General features: G+C 32.8%; 1 protein-coding gene across 1 annotated transcript; it reads right to left on the bottom strand.

Annotated features, from left to right (window-relative positions):
• Positions 1-1,199: 1,199 nt before the first annotated feature.
• Positions 1,200-16,456, bottom strand: LOC139524371 (small ribosomal subunit protein uS10m-like). Its single transcript, XM_071319133.1, has 7 exons — positions 16,335-16,456; positions 14,733-14,827; positions 11,258-11,315; positions 8,585-8,721; positions 6,156-6,267; positions 4,319-4,408; positions 1,200-1,437 (listed from the first exon to the last, which is right to left on the bottom strand). Exons 1-7 carry the CDS (start codon positions 16,389-16,391, stop codon positions 1,231-1,233), a joined length of 756 nt encoding a protein of 251 aa, XP_071175234.1. The 5' UTR covers positions 16,392-16,456; the 3' UTR covers positions 1,200-1,230.
• Positions 16,457-16,647: the final 191 nt, after the last annotated feature.

The raw sequence follows: 16,647 nt of genomic DNA, 5'->3' as shown, positions 1-16,647 counted from the left end.
TATTCTTGTATGATATGCTGCCTTGATTTTGCCATCTAGTAACAGACAGTTGTTTTGGTCTTATAAAAGTATCAAATCTTTTTATATTTCTTATAAAAAAAATTATATAGGACATCAATTGGTAAAACAATAAACAAAACAGTATGTCTACTAGGGAGGTATGACCCAGTCTACATTAAAAAGTAAAGAGCTTAGGACCTTAAGAAAATTAAAAAGAATAGCCACATTAATGCTTGGTCCGTTTCTGTGTGTGTTACGTTCCGGTGTTATGTCGTTGTTCTCCTCTTATATTCAATGCGTTTCCCTCGGTTTTAGTTTGTTACCCCGATTTTGTTTTTTGTCCCTGGATTAATGAGTTTTGAACAGCGGTATACTACTGTTGCCTTTATTAGTCAACTTTGCCTAAGATAACATTTGTAAAAGCTACAAACCATTATCCTTCCATTGTTTATAATACAACTGAGTGGGATTTATCAGTAGGTGTTGAAATGCCAAGAGAAACAACACATGTGCAATTAGTGAATAGAAACTGTCAATCCTCTCCTAGACACAAGTTCACTGTTTTGTAGGTATTGTTGGCTTCACACATATTTCAGTTTCTGTATAGTATTTTGAAAACTTGTTTGTTGAACTTTTTTCTGTATTTTTTTTTTGGATTGGGTTTTTTTGAAAACCAACTTGTTAAATACTTCCATATCAACACTTCACAAACAAGAATGTGTCCCCAGTACACGGATGCCCCATCCCTAACATTATTTTCTATGTTCAGTGGACCGTGAAAAAGGTGGAAAATCTATAATTTGGCATTAAAATTAGAAAGATCATATCATGGGGAATATGTGTACTAATTTTCAAGTTGATTGGACTTCAAAAACTACCTAGACCAAAAACTTAAACCCGAAGCGGGACAAACAGACGCACAGACGAACGAAAGAACAAACAAATGGATGAAAGGATGCACAGACCAGAAAACATAATGCCCATAAATGGGGCATAAAAAGAATTAAAAAAATAACCTTACTCAAAGGTAAATTAAAAAAACAATGAAAAAGCTTGGTAATGAAATGGAAGGCAAACTTATCCATTTAGCCACAGTGACTGATACACTGTAATGTATCTATCTATCAATCATTACCTCTTTATTTTATCTAGATCTACACATTTATCAATTACAAAGGCTAATTAGGAAAAAATAACAATTTTGATATCTACTATATTTTTTATTTCTTTTCACGTAATTACATTTTCTTCAGCTTTCTTTTCAACACTAGTATCTAGTGAAGATATAGATTCTGTGGTTTGTCCTATTTCTTCTGAAACATGAGATACCTGTGTTCCTTCTTCAACATTTGGTTTACTCTCGCTGGCTACATTTTGTAATCTAGGGTCTGCATGAATAGATTCTGTCAAATTTTCTGGCAACTGGTGTAATTTGTACTGAAATAAAATCAAAATAGCATAAATAGCTTTCAGTGGTGTAGGTAGGTCTTACATGTACGCCCGAACCTTGGCAAGGGATCCGAAGACCCCAAACAGGTCCATGTCAAACAATTGCTGGTAGTGGGTTAGAGTTAGGGAGCTAAACCGCCAGAAGCCAACGAGTTATCGAGAATGGATACCATTCATTTTATTAAAAACTCATCAGTAGCAACATACTTAGATTCTAAATGGTTTATTAGTTATGTTAAATTATTCATTTTGTTAATTCGAAATATAATGGTAATTGGATTTAGATAAAATGTCAAAACCAGTAACTTTAAAATAATGTTTAAAAAGAGCCGTGGGGGAATGCACATGACCATGTTCAAATTTTGTAAATGAACATTTAAAAATAAATCTTCAGATATGTTCATGTTATCTTATGTACTTGTATGTAATGTCATGAAAGCTCTTCATAGGGCCCTTTAATTGGAAATAAAATATTCTTATTCTTCTTATTCTTATTCTGTTCAGGTGCAATACTAAATATCGTAAATTGTTCTGTGGAACCCTGGTTCCCGTCCGGGATTTTCCCCGCAAAAAGTGAATCCATTTATCAGTCCATTACAGGATTTACAACAAAAATCGAACATTTTCTTTAGATAATTTTTCTTGATCTGGAATATTAGTTTCGGCCCATGTTTCGTAACAAATTTTGAAGGTTTATGCATTTCTAATTTTAAAAAAAGCCATACAGTCTGTCAGTATCATACTGAAACAAATTCACTTTCAAAACTTTGCTTCAAACCAAAATATTAAAAATGCTTGCATTCTGCTAAATTTTCATCTAATTCGATTTGACAAAGAATTGGTTGTGTAAAAAATGTTAACCACAGGCTCGACAAAACGAATCTCCGAAAATGATGAAGTGCTTGAAACAAAAGGGAAATGAGTATAGAACTCACAGTATAGATTCAGACTTGACAGAAAATAAACGAATATATAATATGATACCATTTGACTGAAAAGTAAATTTGATCCGCAATTACAAGCCAATGAAGAAAGAATTATAAAGCTGATGTGCTTCTATCAAGTTCTTTTTATTTTCTTTTGATTAAAATATTTTTTTATCAAAATTCAAGTGTACACCCAGGTGTTTTGACGTAAACGTAGCTACGTGCATGGCTTTAAACTTTTAAAATACTGTTCTAATTAAACAGATATAAAGGACATGTACATGTGATAGAATGGTTAGTGGATATATAAAAACACAAATAATTTTTTACCTTTTGCTTTCGGAACTCTGTTTCGTAGTAATTATAGTTTATAAAAGACACCAAATGCACTGCTGGCGAAAGTGTGAGAGCACCAACAATGCAATTTTCCATATATATCAGTATTTCCAAAGAGCATAACTAATTTATAAATAATTGATTGATAAGTTTTATTTCGAAAGTCTCGAAGACAGTTGCTGAAACAAACCTATGATATACATATATAAGTTTCATAAAAATCTGGCCCAAATTGAACACATGTTTCTAGAAGCTAACAGTGGAATTTTCCATGTAATTAATATTTGCAAGGGGCATCACTAATTTAAAAATAATTGAATGACACTTATTTTTATACTCATCAAACAGTGATGATATAAACCTATAATATAAAATTCATACAAAGATTCGTACATATTATTAAAGTGCTGAAGATGCAATTTCCAATATAACAAATAGTTCAAAGGGGCAATACTCTTTTAAAAGTTATTGATCCACATACAAAAATTATACGTGAGAGTTGGAACAAGAACGGGAAAGACTGAACAAGATGCCAGATATTTCTATTTCCCCCACAACTCATTTGGCAGAGAACAATAAAGAAGTATGCATGACATGACAGTCAGGATTCTACTTCATCAAAATTATCTCCTCATTACGCCAGTTCATTTTTACAATCGTAGAAATGGACGCCATTGTAGGGATGACGCTCTGCCAATTTAGCTCTTGAAAACAGATAAAATTTTACCATTACAATCATTATATGCCAGTTGTATTTTAAAAGACAAATGTATCTACTAGCTAATGAGCATCAGTTAATGTACTTGTCTGCATGTAGTCAACTTAAACCTATTGTCTGATTGGTTGTCGGGTGGAATTTTCAAAATATTCATAAACATTTAAAAAAAAATCTTATTCAATATTTCAGGGGAAGGGCAGACTCAAAATTTCAGTGGTTAAAGACTTTTAACAAACCCTAGATCTCACACACTAAAAATAAAGTTTTTTTGAAGATATGCATTTTTAAAATCCAACTTAAAAGATTGTCGTCAAGTACTTTTAGTAAAAATTTGCTATTTCAATGCACCTACATTGTTTCTGTGATTGATTAGAAAGGTATTTCACTTGACCCATATATTTAATTTTTTTAGTACAAAGCATAGTTGATCTCTAACTCATATTAGTGAAGAGTTTCACATCACAAAAACTTGACACTTCTTTTGAGAAGGTGCTTTAACTTGAGTATGAGGTCAACTAATTAAGATAAATTGATATATGCCAGACAGAAACTTCTTTACATGAGGCGTTCTTATACAATGTACAAATCACCTTTTATACAAATGGTAACACAAACATTGTTGCCAGATAAGCATTCCTTTGTCTGTCAATCTGTCACTTTTCATACAGGTGCGACTAAATAAAGTCCATGCTACAATATATAAATAACACATAGCTTAGAGGGTGATAGAGCAGATTGTTACCCCGAGAAAACATTGTCAACTGAGGCAAAGCCAAGCACACTTGATCAAGGGTCTCCATGAAGGGTAATAGAGTAAATTAACACCCTCGTATTAGCCAATCAAAGTCTAGCAATTTGACATGAAGTATAATAATAGTTATTGTCTTACCTTTGTTAACTTCATAGCACAGCCCTCAGGCAGATTTCTCTGGATGTATTCTATGAAAACACTAGCTGTTGTTCCAGTCAGTTTCCTTGCCTACAAAACATTTAATAGTTTTCATAACGAGTTATAATGGGATATCACTTGATATTAACTTGAGTTTTTTAATTTGAGCCTGTGGCAAGTTTATTATTACTATTCAAATTAAATAATGAGACATTTTAAGACTTTTTGTACGCTTCAAAATGTAATAAAATTTGACAAAAAGAAGATTGTCAGGTAAAATGTGTGATTATTTTGTATATTATTACAGAAATAACATAGATGTATGTTGCCATGGACAAAATGTACATCGTCTCAACCTTTTAAAATCAGCAATGCCCTAACGAATAGCCAATTGAAATGACCTAGTGATACTCGATAAGCCAATCAAATTAAAGCAGATTTTCATATCACTTTTTTATACCACACTTTGTGCAGTGTGAAATGAGAAATATCTATACAAGCAAGAAATAGATAACAGCAGGCCACAACCATAAGAGAATTTTATTTAACTTATTGTTAATGGCCTTTTATTGTGGTTTTGACAGAAAGAAAATAAGACGATTCTAGTTAAAATGTGTTGTTGTTGATCTAGTATTGTATTGCTTTTTACTCTTTTCTACAAACACACTAAAATGTATCAACAAGTGAAACTGCGAGCTACTGCTCACTGATGATACCCCCGCCGCAAGTGGATAATATTTATAGTGTAAAAATATGCAAGTGTTCAGTGAACAAGGTTAAATTATGGTGGTCAAGTCCATATCTCAGATACTATAAGCAATAGGTCTAGTATATTAGGTGTATGGAAAGACTGGAAGGTGTACATGTCCAACTGGCAGGTGTCATCTGACCGTGACCTTATTTTCATGGTTCAGTGGTTATAGTTAAGTTTTTGTGTTTATCTGTTTTTCTTATACTGTATGCAATAGGTCTACTATATTTGGTGTATGGAATGATTGAAAGGTGTACATGCATATGTCTAGCTGGCAGGTGTCATCTGACCTTGACCTCATTTTCATGGTTTAGTGGTCAAAGTTAAGTTTTTGAGTTTTGGTCTTTTTTCGAATACTAATTGCAAAAGGTCAACTATATTTGGTGTATGGAAATATTTTATGATCTAATGGTCAGTCGTGCAGTTTTTTTTTACCTTGACCTCATTTTCACAGTTCATTGCTCAGTGTTAAGTTTTTGTGTTTTGGTCTGTTTTTCTTAAACTATAAGCAGTACGTCAACTATATTTGTTGTATGGAAGAATTGTTAGCTGTACATGCCTGCCTGGCATGGTTCTTCTGACCTTGACCTCATTTTCATGGTTCATTTAGTTTTCTTGGTTAAGTTTATGTGACAGTTGTAATAAAGCTTTATATTTAGGACTATCAACACAATATATCAATGATAAGTTAAGAAGGCGAGACATTTCAGCTTGTGCACTCTTGTTCATTTAAACCATGAAAATGAATTTTCCTTTATACTATAAAATGATTTTTCCTTTATACATTTTGTACCATGAAAAACATAGCATTTTTTATCAGATCATCAGCAAAACTTTCTGATTACATAATCAATAAACAGATGTTCCACTATCACAAGGTAGACCATTACCCTCAAATTAAACAAATGTAGATGACATATATTGACATACCCCAAGTGATAGCTATAACTCAAACAGCCAATGGCCAGGTGAGCTAACGATAATATATATACTGTGCATGCTGTGATTATCATATCAAAAGCTCTTGTCTTTCAATCTTGATCTCTCACATACAAACTAATCATGTACAACACAATCAAAACAAACCTCAAAAACTTTGTAATGTGTTCTTATCTCATACTGCACTTTAGCTCTCTTGCTTGCAAACACTGCTTTATTTAGTGTGCGTCTGTGAAAATGGGTGTCTGGCTGTTTTTGTCTAAAAAAAATAAATATATGAAATCAGCAAATTCTTTTAGAAACACTGCAAGGCTTACTATAAATAAATGATCGCTAGAACTCAGTCTTTTTACACTGATGCAGCATTATTTATATAATTAGGCAAAACATCAATCGATTAATCAATTTATTGTGTACTGATGGACATAAAGCAAACATCAATCAATCAAATAATTGAGCTGTCACTTCTTCATGTGTTCTTTTAAAAGGTGGTAGCATTGAAAGGATAACTAAACAAGTGCCATCATAATCAGTGCTTTAGAAGATCCTATGCATGTATTTGATTTATTTGTATCATTGGGTTGCTGTACCTTAATTCACACATCCCCAAGCTACAAAAAATCATAAAAAAGTCTAATGGTGACCTATTAATAGATGTTAATTTTTGTGTCATATGGTCTCTTGTGAAGTGTTGTCTCATTGGCAATCACACCACATATTTTTTTTAGCTCACCTGGCCCGAAGGGCCAAGTGAGCTATTCCCATCACTTTGCGTCCGGCGTCCGGCGTCGTCGTCCGTCGTCGTCCGTCGTCGTTAACTTTTACACAAATCTTCTCCTCTGAAACTACTGGGCCAAATCAAACCAAACTTGGCCACAATCATCATTGAGGTATCTAGTTAAAAAAATGTGTGGCGTGACCCGGTCAACCAACCAAGATGGCCGCCACGGCTAAAAATAGAACATAGGGGTAAAATGCAGTTTTTGGCTTATAACTCAAAAACCAAAGCATTTAGAGCAAATCTGACATGGGGTAAAATGTTTATCAGGTCAAGATCTATCTGCCCTGAAATTTTCAGATGAATCGGTCAATCGGTTGTTGGGTTGCTGCCCCTGAATTGATAATTTTGAGGAAATTTTGCTGTTTTTGGTTATTATCTTGAATATTATTATAGATAGAGGTAAACTGTAAACAGCAATAATGTTCAGCAAAGTAAGATCAACAAATAAGTCAACATGACCAAAATGGTCAGTTGACCCGTTTAGGAGTTATTGCCCTTTATAGTCAATTTTTAACCATTTTTCGTTAATTAAAGTAATCTTTTACAAAAATCTTCTCCTCTGAAACTACTGGGCCAAATTAATCCAAACTTGGCCACAATCATCTTTGGGGTATCTAGTTTAAAAAATGTGTGGCATGACCTGGTCAACCAACCAAGATGGCCGCCACGGCTAAAAATAGAACAAAGGGGTAAAATGCAGTTTTTGGCTTATAACTCAAAAACCAAAGCATTTTGAGGAAATCTGACATGGGGATAAAAATGTTTATCAGGTCAAGATCTATCTGCCCTGAAATATTCAGATGAATCGGTCAATCGGTTGTTGGGTTGCTGCCCCTGAATTGGTAATTTTGAGGAAATTTTGCTGTTTTTGGTTATTATCTTGAATATTATTATAGATAGAGATAAACTGTAAACAGCAATAATGTTCAGCAAAGTAAGATCTACAAATAAGTCAACATGACCAAAATGGTCAGTTGACCCGTTTAGGAGTTATTGCCCTTTATAGTCAATTTTTAACCATTTTTCGTTAAAGTTATCTTTTACAAAAATCTTCTCCTCTGAAACTACTGGGCCAAATTAATCCAAACTTGGCCACAATCATCTTTGGGGTATCTAGTTTAAAAAATGTGTGGCATGACCTGGTCAACCAACCAAGATGGCCGCCACCGCTAAAAATAGAACATAGGGGTAAAATGCAGTTTTTGGCTTATAACTCAAAAACCTAAGCATTTTGAGGAAATCTGACATGGAATAAAAATGTTTATCAGGTCAAGATCTATCTGCCCTGAAATTTTCAGATGAATCGGTCAATCGGTTGTTGGGTTGCTGCCCCTGAGTTGGTAATTTTGAGGAAATTTTGCTGTTTTTGGTTATTATCTTGAATATTATTATAGATAGAGATAAATTGTAAACAGCAATAATGTTCAGCAAAGTAAGATCTACAAATAAGTCAACATGACCAAAATGGTCAGTTGACCCCTTAAGGAGTTATTGCCCTTTATAGTCAATTTTTAACAATTTTCATTAATTTGGTAAATTTATGTAAATTTTTACCAAATATAGTTCTCTGTTACTAATGGGCAAAGTTCATTATAGATATAATTGTAAGAAGCAAAATCGTTCAGTAAAGAAAGAACTTCAAACACATCACCATCACCAAAATACAATTTTGTCATGAATCCATTTGTGTCCTTTGTTTAATATGCACATAGACCAAGGTGAGCGACACAGGCTCTTTAGAGCCTCTAGTTATATTGAATAACACAAAACATAGTATTAATGGCATTATACTTACGGCACATTGTGTTTTATATCTAATTCTGTTGCAGCTGCTACTAGAAACTTGGTGTAGCTGTTTAAAACTTCTTTATCATGACCTTTGACCTCAACCGTAATTTTTCTATACAGATCATCTAGTTCTTCCTCTACTGCCTATAAAAGATCTTACAAATATCATCTATGGCAGCAATAGCCAATGAAAACTACATACTTTGGATTCATTTATTTTTTCATGGATACTAATTTTCGTGGTTTAAGGAAAACAAAAATTGAGAATGGAAATGGGGAATGTGTCAAAGAGACAATAACCCGACCATAGAAAAACAGCAGAAGGTCACCAACAGGTCTTCAATGTAACATGATTGTGGATATTTAATTTTGTGCTTTTGGCAAGTGTGTGCACTCATTTCTTTAAAATTTGTAATTCAATGAGCGTTTAGATTTTTGGTTCTCCTGTACTTACTAACTCGTGAAAATTGGTATCCAACGAATATTAATATTAATGAATTGGATTCATAAATATTCATTGGATACCAATATTGTCAAAAGAAAGTTGTACAGTACTTGCAAGGTCAACTGCATTGTACTTAAATTCTATCTCAGAAACAGTGAATGAAAAACACATGGATTATCTACAGTCAGTGGCGTAGCTTGCATGTATGCTCAGATGCTCAAGCATCCACATCAATTTGACAAAAAATGTTTTTTCTTTAATAATTATATATAATGACAGTTGACAGCATATACACATGATGGTATCCGAATGTATATGAGAATATGAAAATAGCTTCCAATTATTTCCGAAGCCGTATGCGTGGTTTTTCCTTTATGTAAACAAGATGGATAAAAACAATCTGAAACATCATATCCTACATTCCTAATATCGTTATCCCCATTTGATTGGGGACTTTCCTTTTTGAATTTTCCTTGGAGTTCAGTATTTTTGTGATTTTACTTTTTTCTTTGGCACGAAAGACAACGACTCTATTTGTAATGAAGTGTTTTTATTCCAGGATTCACAAATACCCTTTTCCATCTAGGTACAAATATTAATGTTGTTTTCAATAAAAGATCAGAGACCCATGTCCCCCGCATCCAAGATACATTTTTATGTACAAGAGGGCAAAAACTAAACAAAGCACTTTTTTTTTAAATTTATATCTCGAGAGAAAAAGCTTCCAAACAAATACAATGAGATTTGCATTTATAATTTAAATTTCCAAGGGGCATATACAGTTGGTTAAAAATATTTGATCAGGATTTATACTCGCATGTGTGAAAGACATTGCTGCATGATGATATAAGTTTCAAAAAAATCTGGCAAGAATTGTACAAATGACAGCGCTAACAAGATAACAAGACTGGACGGACGGACGCCCGGTATTTCCATATCCTCTCGCAGCAATGAGTTAAGACAAGTAAGCAAAAGCCTCTTTGGGAGGCTCAAATTCCAGGAAATGAGGGGGTGTCACTTTGGTTCCTATATTCCGAAGTTCCATTTACAGAAGTGCCACTGTATTAAATGGGTTTGTTTTTGAGATGTCAAAATAAGATTTGGTGTGAAACTTTACAATTAAATATTTCTGAATTTAGTGATGGTAGTATTGTTCATAAAATTCTGTTGGAAATATAATTTATACTGGTGGATATTTTGAAATTAAACGAAAATCTAACCAGTGTCGGATTCTAGGGGAATACACTGACATGCATATAGGAAAAATTTAATTTTCTGCATAAAAAAGTCCCAACAGTTTTTCGCCTAGTTCCGCTCGGCGACAGTTCGCATCCACATCGTTCCAACCCTGGCTACGCCACTGATAGTAGTTATATTTCAATAATCATATAGTAACATCCATGCCATGTGGTCTATGGTGGTTATTTGTCTCATTGGCAGTCATACCTAATCTCCAGATTTTCATAAAGGTTCCAGGTAAACATGGTAAAAGATGACATATAGCTAGGGTACTTTATTCTCATAAATTACAACTTATTAAGGACTTGTATTGAATTTCAATATTTAAACTTTATTTTTTCTACTTCAACATTTTAACCTTTATTGTTGGAACCTTCAAACTTTAAATACCGGTACTAAAAATATAAATATGAAGCAATTCACTGAAAGGAAAATCATTTTTTTCTTTTATAAACATTAAGTTTAAACTCAGTTTTCTGTTTACAAATTTATCAATTAACACTATTTTAATATGGTTGGATTTGCAATTTACATTAAAAAATAAAAACAATTCTTTTAAATGGATTAACAAAATGTATACAACATTATCACCAAAGCATATAAATATATTAAAATGCGTTTCATGGGCGGATCCAGCCATTTTCAAAAGGGGAGGTTCCAACCACCATATGTCCCCATTCAAATGCATTGATCGTAAAATAAAAAGGAGGTTTTAACCCCCACCCTCACCCCTCTGGATCCACCACTGTGTTTTGTTTTGATAAACATTATAAATGTTCAAAACCTTGAAGTAATTTCTATGCTTAAACTTTTAATAGATTACTGTTGTTGTCTCATTGATGTACAATTATACTAAACATCTCCTTTGATGCATACACTCTACATGTAGGTGTCATCTTTTTGTTTTTGTTTAAGGCCATATGATGTTCTGTAGAAGCCTTTCTTATTTTCAATGTGCTATTCAACTGAAACCTTCATTCCAATCCTAATTCTTACCTGTGATTGAGTAAAGGTTGTAAAACGACTTTTCTGAACTATCTGTGGTAAATTACATCTGAAAAATGAAAATGCTAATGTTATTTAATGTAGTTAAATTTCAACATGTTCAAGGGTTCCTAATATTTACAAAATAGCTAGTCCAGTAAGTGGTAGGTTGATTTTTTTTAATTGGAAATGCTGCTATTTCATATGATTTACTCAGTCTGCACTGTTAGCCACTAGTCCGGTGCCCCAGACTATTAAATTTTGATTTGGACTGGTTAAAATTTTCAAAATTTATGTTTCCCGTTTCCAGACTACATGGACTAGTAGATGAATTTTTTTTTAATGCAGACTGTTTACTGAACATCAATTATATTATAGACATGACTCTTGTGGACAGTTGTCTCATTGGCAGCATACCACATCTTCTTTTTTATATATGAGAACTATTTTGAAATGCAAAATGATTGGAATTATTCATTACAAAAAACCTAAAATCAACTGAAAAAGTGATAAATGATATACATGTACATGAAAGTTATTGACCATGTTGACTATAAAACAGTCAAGAATAAAACTCTATACTGACTATAGGGTTATTAGAGAAAAGTAACATATGTTTGTTATTGTGGGCTTAATAATCAAAGACCTGTAACAACATATGTATGTTACATGTTTCAAAGGGGCAATATACATGATATACATCATTAGTTTTGTTAAAGTGTATACAGGTTCTATTGATATTATTATTGTCTTTATGTATATACTTAACTATAGAAAGATATAACACTTCATATTTTGACAAATTAGTACACCTATGTTATTACAGAAAAAAAATGGCCAGTAATACATGTAATAACTAAAGGGTGTTATTATTACAGCTCCTCTATGTCACTCCAAAGCATTTGCTCAGACATACATCATGCTTAATAACAATTTATTTTAATTCATTGTAAGAATTAATGACCAGGGCATGTAATGAGGTTCTGCGCAAGTTACCCAGTAATACCCAAATGTCTCAAATAATAAGTTACATACCTTTATTAACTAAGCCTTATTATTACAGCTAAGTTTATCACTTTGTAATCCCTTACAAGTCTCATTGATTTAACATGGTTAATGATGAATGTATTAATCTAATTCAAAAATTAGTTATCAAGGCTATGCATTTAGAATGTTTAGTTTCCGCACAAATTTTCTAGAGTTCCCTATAGCCAACTAAAAATTAAAATATTGATGATTTATTTTACAAATAACAAACATACATGTATGTTATTACAGATTTAGAAAATATTAGGTTGAAAGAGTAGACAACTCAAAAAAATATCTGTAGTAACACATGCAAGTTATTTCCTGTAATAACCCTTTAGACTGGAAAAAATTTACTATATGGACCATAATTTGCTATTGGGCTCGTTTCCTATAACGATAGAAAAGTGATAAAAATTTGTATTACTGTAAGAAAAGTTCTAACTACATCTAAAGGTGCCTTTATTTTTATCAACATACAAGTGTATGCTACTCTTCCCTAGAAAAAAATTTGAAATTAACAAATTTCAAAGATTATACGACAGTATTTTTGTGTCGTTTCTCGCGTTACTTTTAGCTTCCGAAGTGCATAACGCTGACTGATTTATAGATAATCGTCACCGGCAAATTCGTAACTTTTGCTTTCAAATAATAAAGAACATCGACCAATAAGAATAGTCAGAAGAAAATGCCGAGAACTATAAGTATTTCTGTAGCAGGTGTAAGAACACTAGCGTTACTTTGGTATCCAATTTCGTAACGCAAATTTTAGATGATGTAATCTGCTTTGTTGTAATAGAATTCTTTATAACATTATGCAAATATGAACTCTCGCGAGATGTTCAAACAGGTAAATCAGAGATGATTTACATTCTAGTTTTGTTCTTCGTAATAATTAAGTTAGAAAATGACGTTATCGTTATGCGTTACATTTCAAACGAAATAATTAAGTTAGAAAATGACGTTATCGTTATGCGTTACATTTCAAAAGAAGTCCAGTTATTTCCTTTTTTTTATTAAAATTGTTTTTGTCGTTAAGTTCTAATCATTTCCGGTCATACGTGAAACGTGTGACTAACATGTGATCACGCCCTTACGGCCGGATGTATGAAATACTAGGTCTAAACATTGTTTTTGTTTCCAACGGGATGTTAGCAAACATAATCTGTAGACTTGTTTCGACTTGTTTAAAAAAGGAAAATACAAATTTCAAAGAGATTGCACCGGGGGTCTATTGTTTTTCCTATGTGCATAATGTTACATACGATCTTGTGTGAAAATAAATGCCCAATGACTTGACAAAATCGATTTCAGATTTGACAGACGTTATGACACACTTTGTTTCCTGATAACGATGTAAAGGGTCCCTGGAAAATTCAATCGACATCACGTCTCTTATCATTGTGCCGATGCTCGTTGGATTGATTTTGCTTCAGCAGTAAATATTACTGGATATTTTAGGTGAATAAAGATAACTTAATAAAAAATACATGTTAATATACCGTTACACTTGGAGTGTACAAAATTGGTATCTTTGTCACAATTTTTAATTATTTTTTTTTATTCATGTTCTGCAAACACTTTTCAGAAACGCAATAAACTTGTCACAGGAGAAGTAAACTTTTCCATGCATGACTTGAAAGGAAGTACTTTATTGATTTTAGCCCACTAAAGTAGGTTAAAATGTGGAAACCATGTAGATGGTGCCAGGTCACAAATATCACATGGTGCCTATTTTAAAGATTTTAATTCCAAGTTAAAAGTTTTTTTCTTTACTGGATTTAAAGAATTTTACATTGCCAATGATTTGGAATAAATTGTATATAACTGGAATTTCAAAACCAAATATAAATACATTTTTTTGGCTAAAACATCAAGATACAACGATTATGGTATCCTGTATCAATGAAGAAAATATGGAAATTTCTGAATAAATTGTACTAATTGTTTTCAAAACAAGCACATATTTAGGAGTTTTATAATACTGTTACATTTAAGATGGATTTTAAGAAAAAGTATACTGTTCAGACTATTTTAAGCAGTTTTTTCAATAAAATAAAACTAAAAAAATGCTTTCGGTTTCTTATGGTTTCCTGTCGCGTTTAAAAAAACCTTTAATTAAACATTGAAAATAAATTTTAAATATAAACATGATAAACATGAAGCAAGTAACACTAGTAATGGTGTTCATTTATGTCTTTTGAAATATATTGTACAAAATAAAGAAAATAAAGATTGGTTTCCTGTTTGGTTTCCTGTCATGTAAACGGTGAATCAAAATGTATTATTTTTTTCTTGAAAAACTCAATTGTTCCATTAACATGATTAATACTATTCTAACACCAACACAACCCACAGAATAAAAGTTAAAGTTTTAGAACTTATAAAAAAGGATACAAAAAGAAACCAAAGGCTGAATACCAAATTATGGTCCATATATTTTCTGCCTTTTTTGACTTACATAAAAGCATCATGGAGTCTTGGATGGAACATATGAATTGACAACTTCCTGTCTAAACTTATACTGTTTCCTGCACAACATGCTTGACTTTGAATCTAAAATAGATTAGAAAAAGCTTCAATCATTGTCCACATTCTCACTATCTTACATGTAGTTAAGTATCAATTACCAGTGGGGCCTCTGATGCCAAGACTTATTGGTCTAAGTACAAATGTAGTCAAACTACTGTGTCACTAGCCAGTCTTGAAACACTGAGGTTGCAAGTTCCAATCCTGCATGGGGCAAGCGCATTCAACTCCAATATTAATTGACTAGGATTTTTAAAGTCTGAATTAAGGTGTAATACCTCCAAATCATGGTACATTGTACGTCACATCCAGTTGTCTTCCAAAATAGGTAAAAAAAAATATTCCCTTGAATTTAATAGTTGTAGGTAATTAATCCTACATTTTTTTGCAGTAAAACATTTCTGTTTCATAAGCATATATATGTCTTGGGTATTTAATTTCAAATCACTATTATTTTTTTTGGGGGGTCTCTTTAGTAGAATATTATGTGTTTTTCTATAGTACTGGACAGGTAACACAAAATAATGTGAAGGATACTTTAAAAGGTCAAAATTATTATAATCATGATAATAAGATCAAGACATTTTACTTGTCGTACAAAACTTTCCTGGCATACATTTTGTAGTTCCGAACAATGGTTAGCTCATCTAGAGACCAAGATCATCTTATCCTTTAACCACCTTGTTCCCATTGATTTAAATATTTTGGTACATGTAACCTCCACAACCAATGATCAAAACTATTTGGGACTTGAATCATTCGTTTCATTCTATTTCCGTTTCTTTGTACAAATCACCTAAATTCTTATGCTCCTGCCTGCATTTAATATTGAGATTTTGTAATAACTTTGTATTTGAAAATGTCACAATATTTAAACGTCATCTGCCATCGCACTTAAGCGTAAGGACCATCGCACTTCGGCGTATACCATTGCACTTCAGCGTGACCATTGCACTTCAGCGTCCCCATCGCACCTCAGAGTCCTACATACATTGACTTATATATACAATGTATAACGATTACAAGTCAACTGGCATATATTTCCATTCAAAACATGTAGGATATTTGCCCCTGTGCACATACATTTGTACCAGTCCACTGGCATATATAATTTTACATACCAAAATGTTTATGGGTCCCTGCGTAAGCATTGTAAGGCGTCAAAGCAAAAGTATTAAAGCCTATCAAGACGTCATAATTATTTTGACTATGCGTCCCTGTGCTAGACTAGAGTATACACTACCTAGTGGTAATCATAAAAAATCTGATGGATAACTGTGAGGGGGGCATAACTGGATACCATAACTTTCTTAGGTTTTTTTTCTGGAAATCCTAAACCTTCTATAGTGGGGGGGGGGGGGGGGGGGGGAGGCGTATGGATTATTTATGGAATAGCCCATTTTAAGAGTCATATATAAAGAAGAAGGTAGACATGGTAGAGCTGTAGAGGTCAACAATTTTGATAACAAAAAATTGGAAACATTTTAACACTCAAGAAACAATAAAACAAAAGTGTTTTCCTTTAAATACGAACCTTTAAAATGCTCCTACTGCTAGAAAATCTACAAATCTTTTCTAAACACTTGTACATGATTTTCGCAAATATACAAGGGCGACAACCATGTATTTTTTAAAAAGAAATGTCACACCAATATCGGAGGATCTACAATAATCCGGACTGACATATTTCATTCATTGATTTGAGAGGGGGGATATGACCTTTATCGGGACGCCGGGATCGGGTGTTTTTAAGCTCGGGATTTCGGGATTGACCCTTTCGGGATCCGGGAATCCTTTTTTTCGGATTTCGGGACGTCGGGATTTACTTTATTTAAATTCGGGACCTC

The sequence above is a fragment of the Mytilus edulis genome, chromosome 5 (assembly GCF_963676685.1).
Source record: "Mytilus edulis chromosome 5, xbMytEdul2.2, whole genome shotgun sequence".
Taxonomy (NCBI): Eukaryota; Metazoa; Mollusca; class Bivalvia; order Mytilida; family Mytilidae; genus Mytilus; species Mytilus edulis.
The sequence above is the reverse complement of the archived record's forward strand: the minus strand, read 5'-3'. Positions and strand labels throughout refer to the sequence as shown.

Coding starts and splice junctions, on each gene's coding strand:
- LOC139524371 (XM_071319133.1), bottom strand. CDS start 16,391: ATGTACAAGTGTTTAGAAAAGATTTGTAGATTTTCTAGCAGTAGGAGC. Junction 14,828..16,334: donor GCAGTAGGAGCATTTTAAAG/GTTCGTATTTAA, acceptor AATCTATTTTAG/ATTCAAAGTCAAGCATGTTG. Junction 1,438..4,318: donor GTGCTATGAAGTTAACAAAG/GTAAGACAATAA, acceptor ATTTTATTTCAG/TACAAATTACACCAGTTGCC.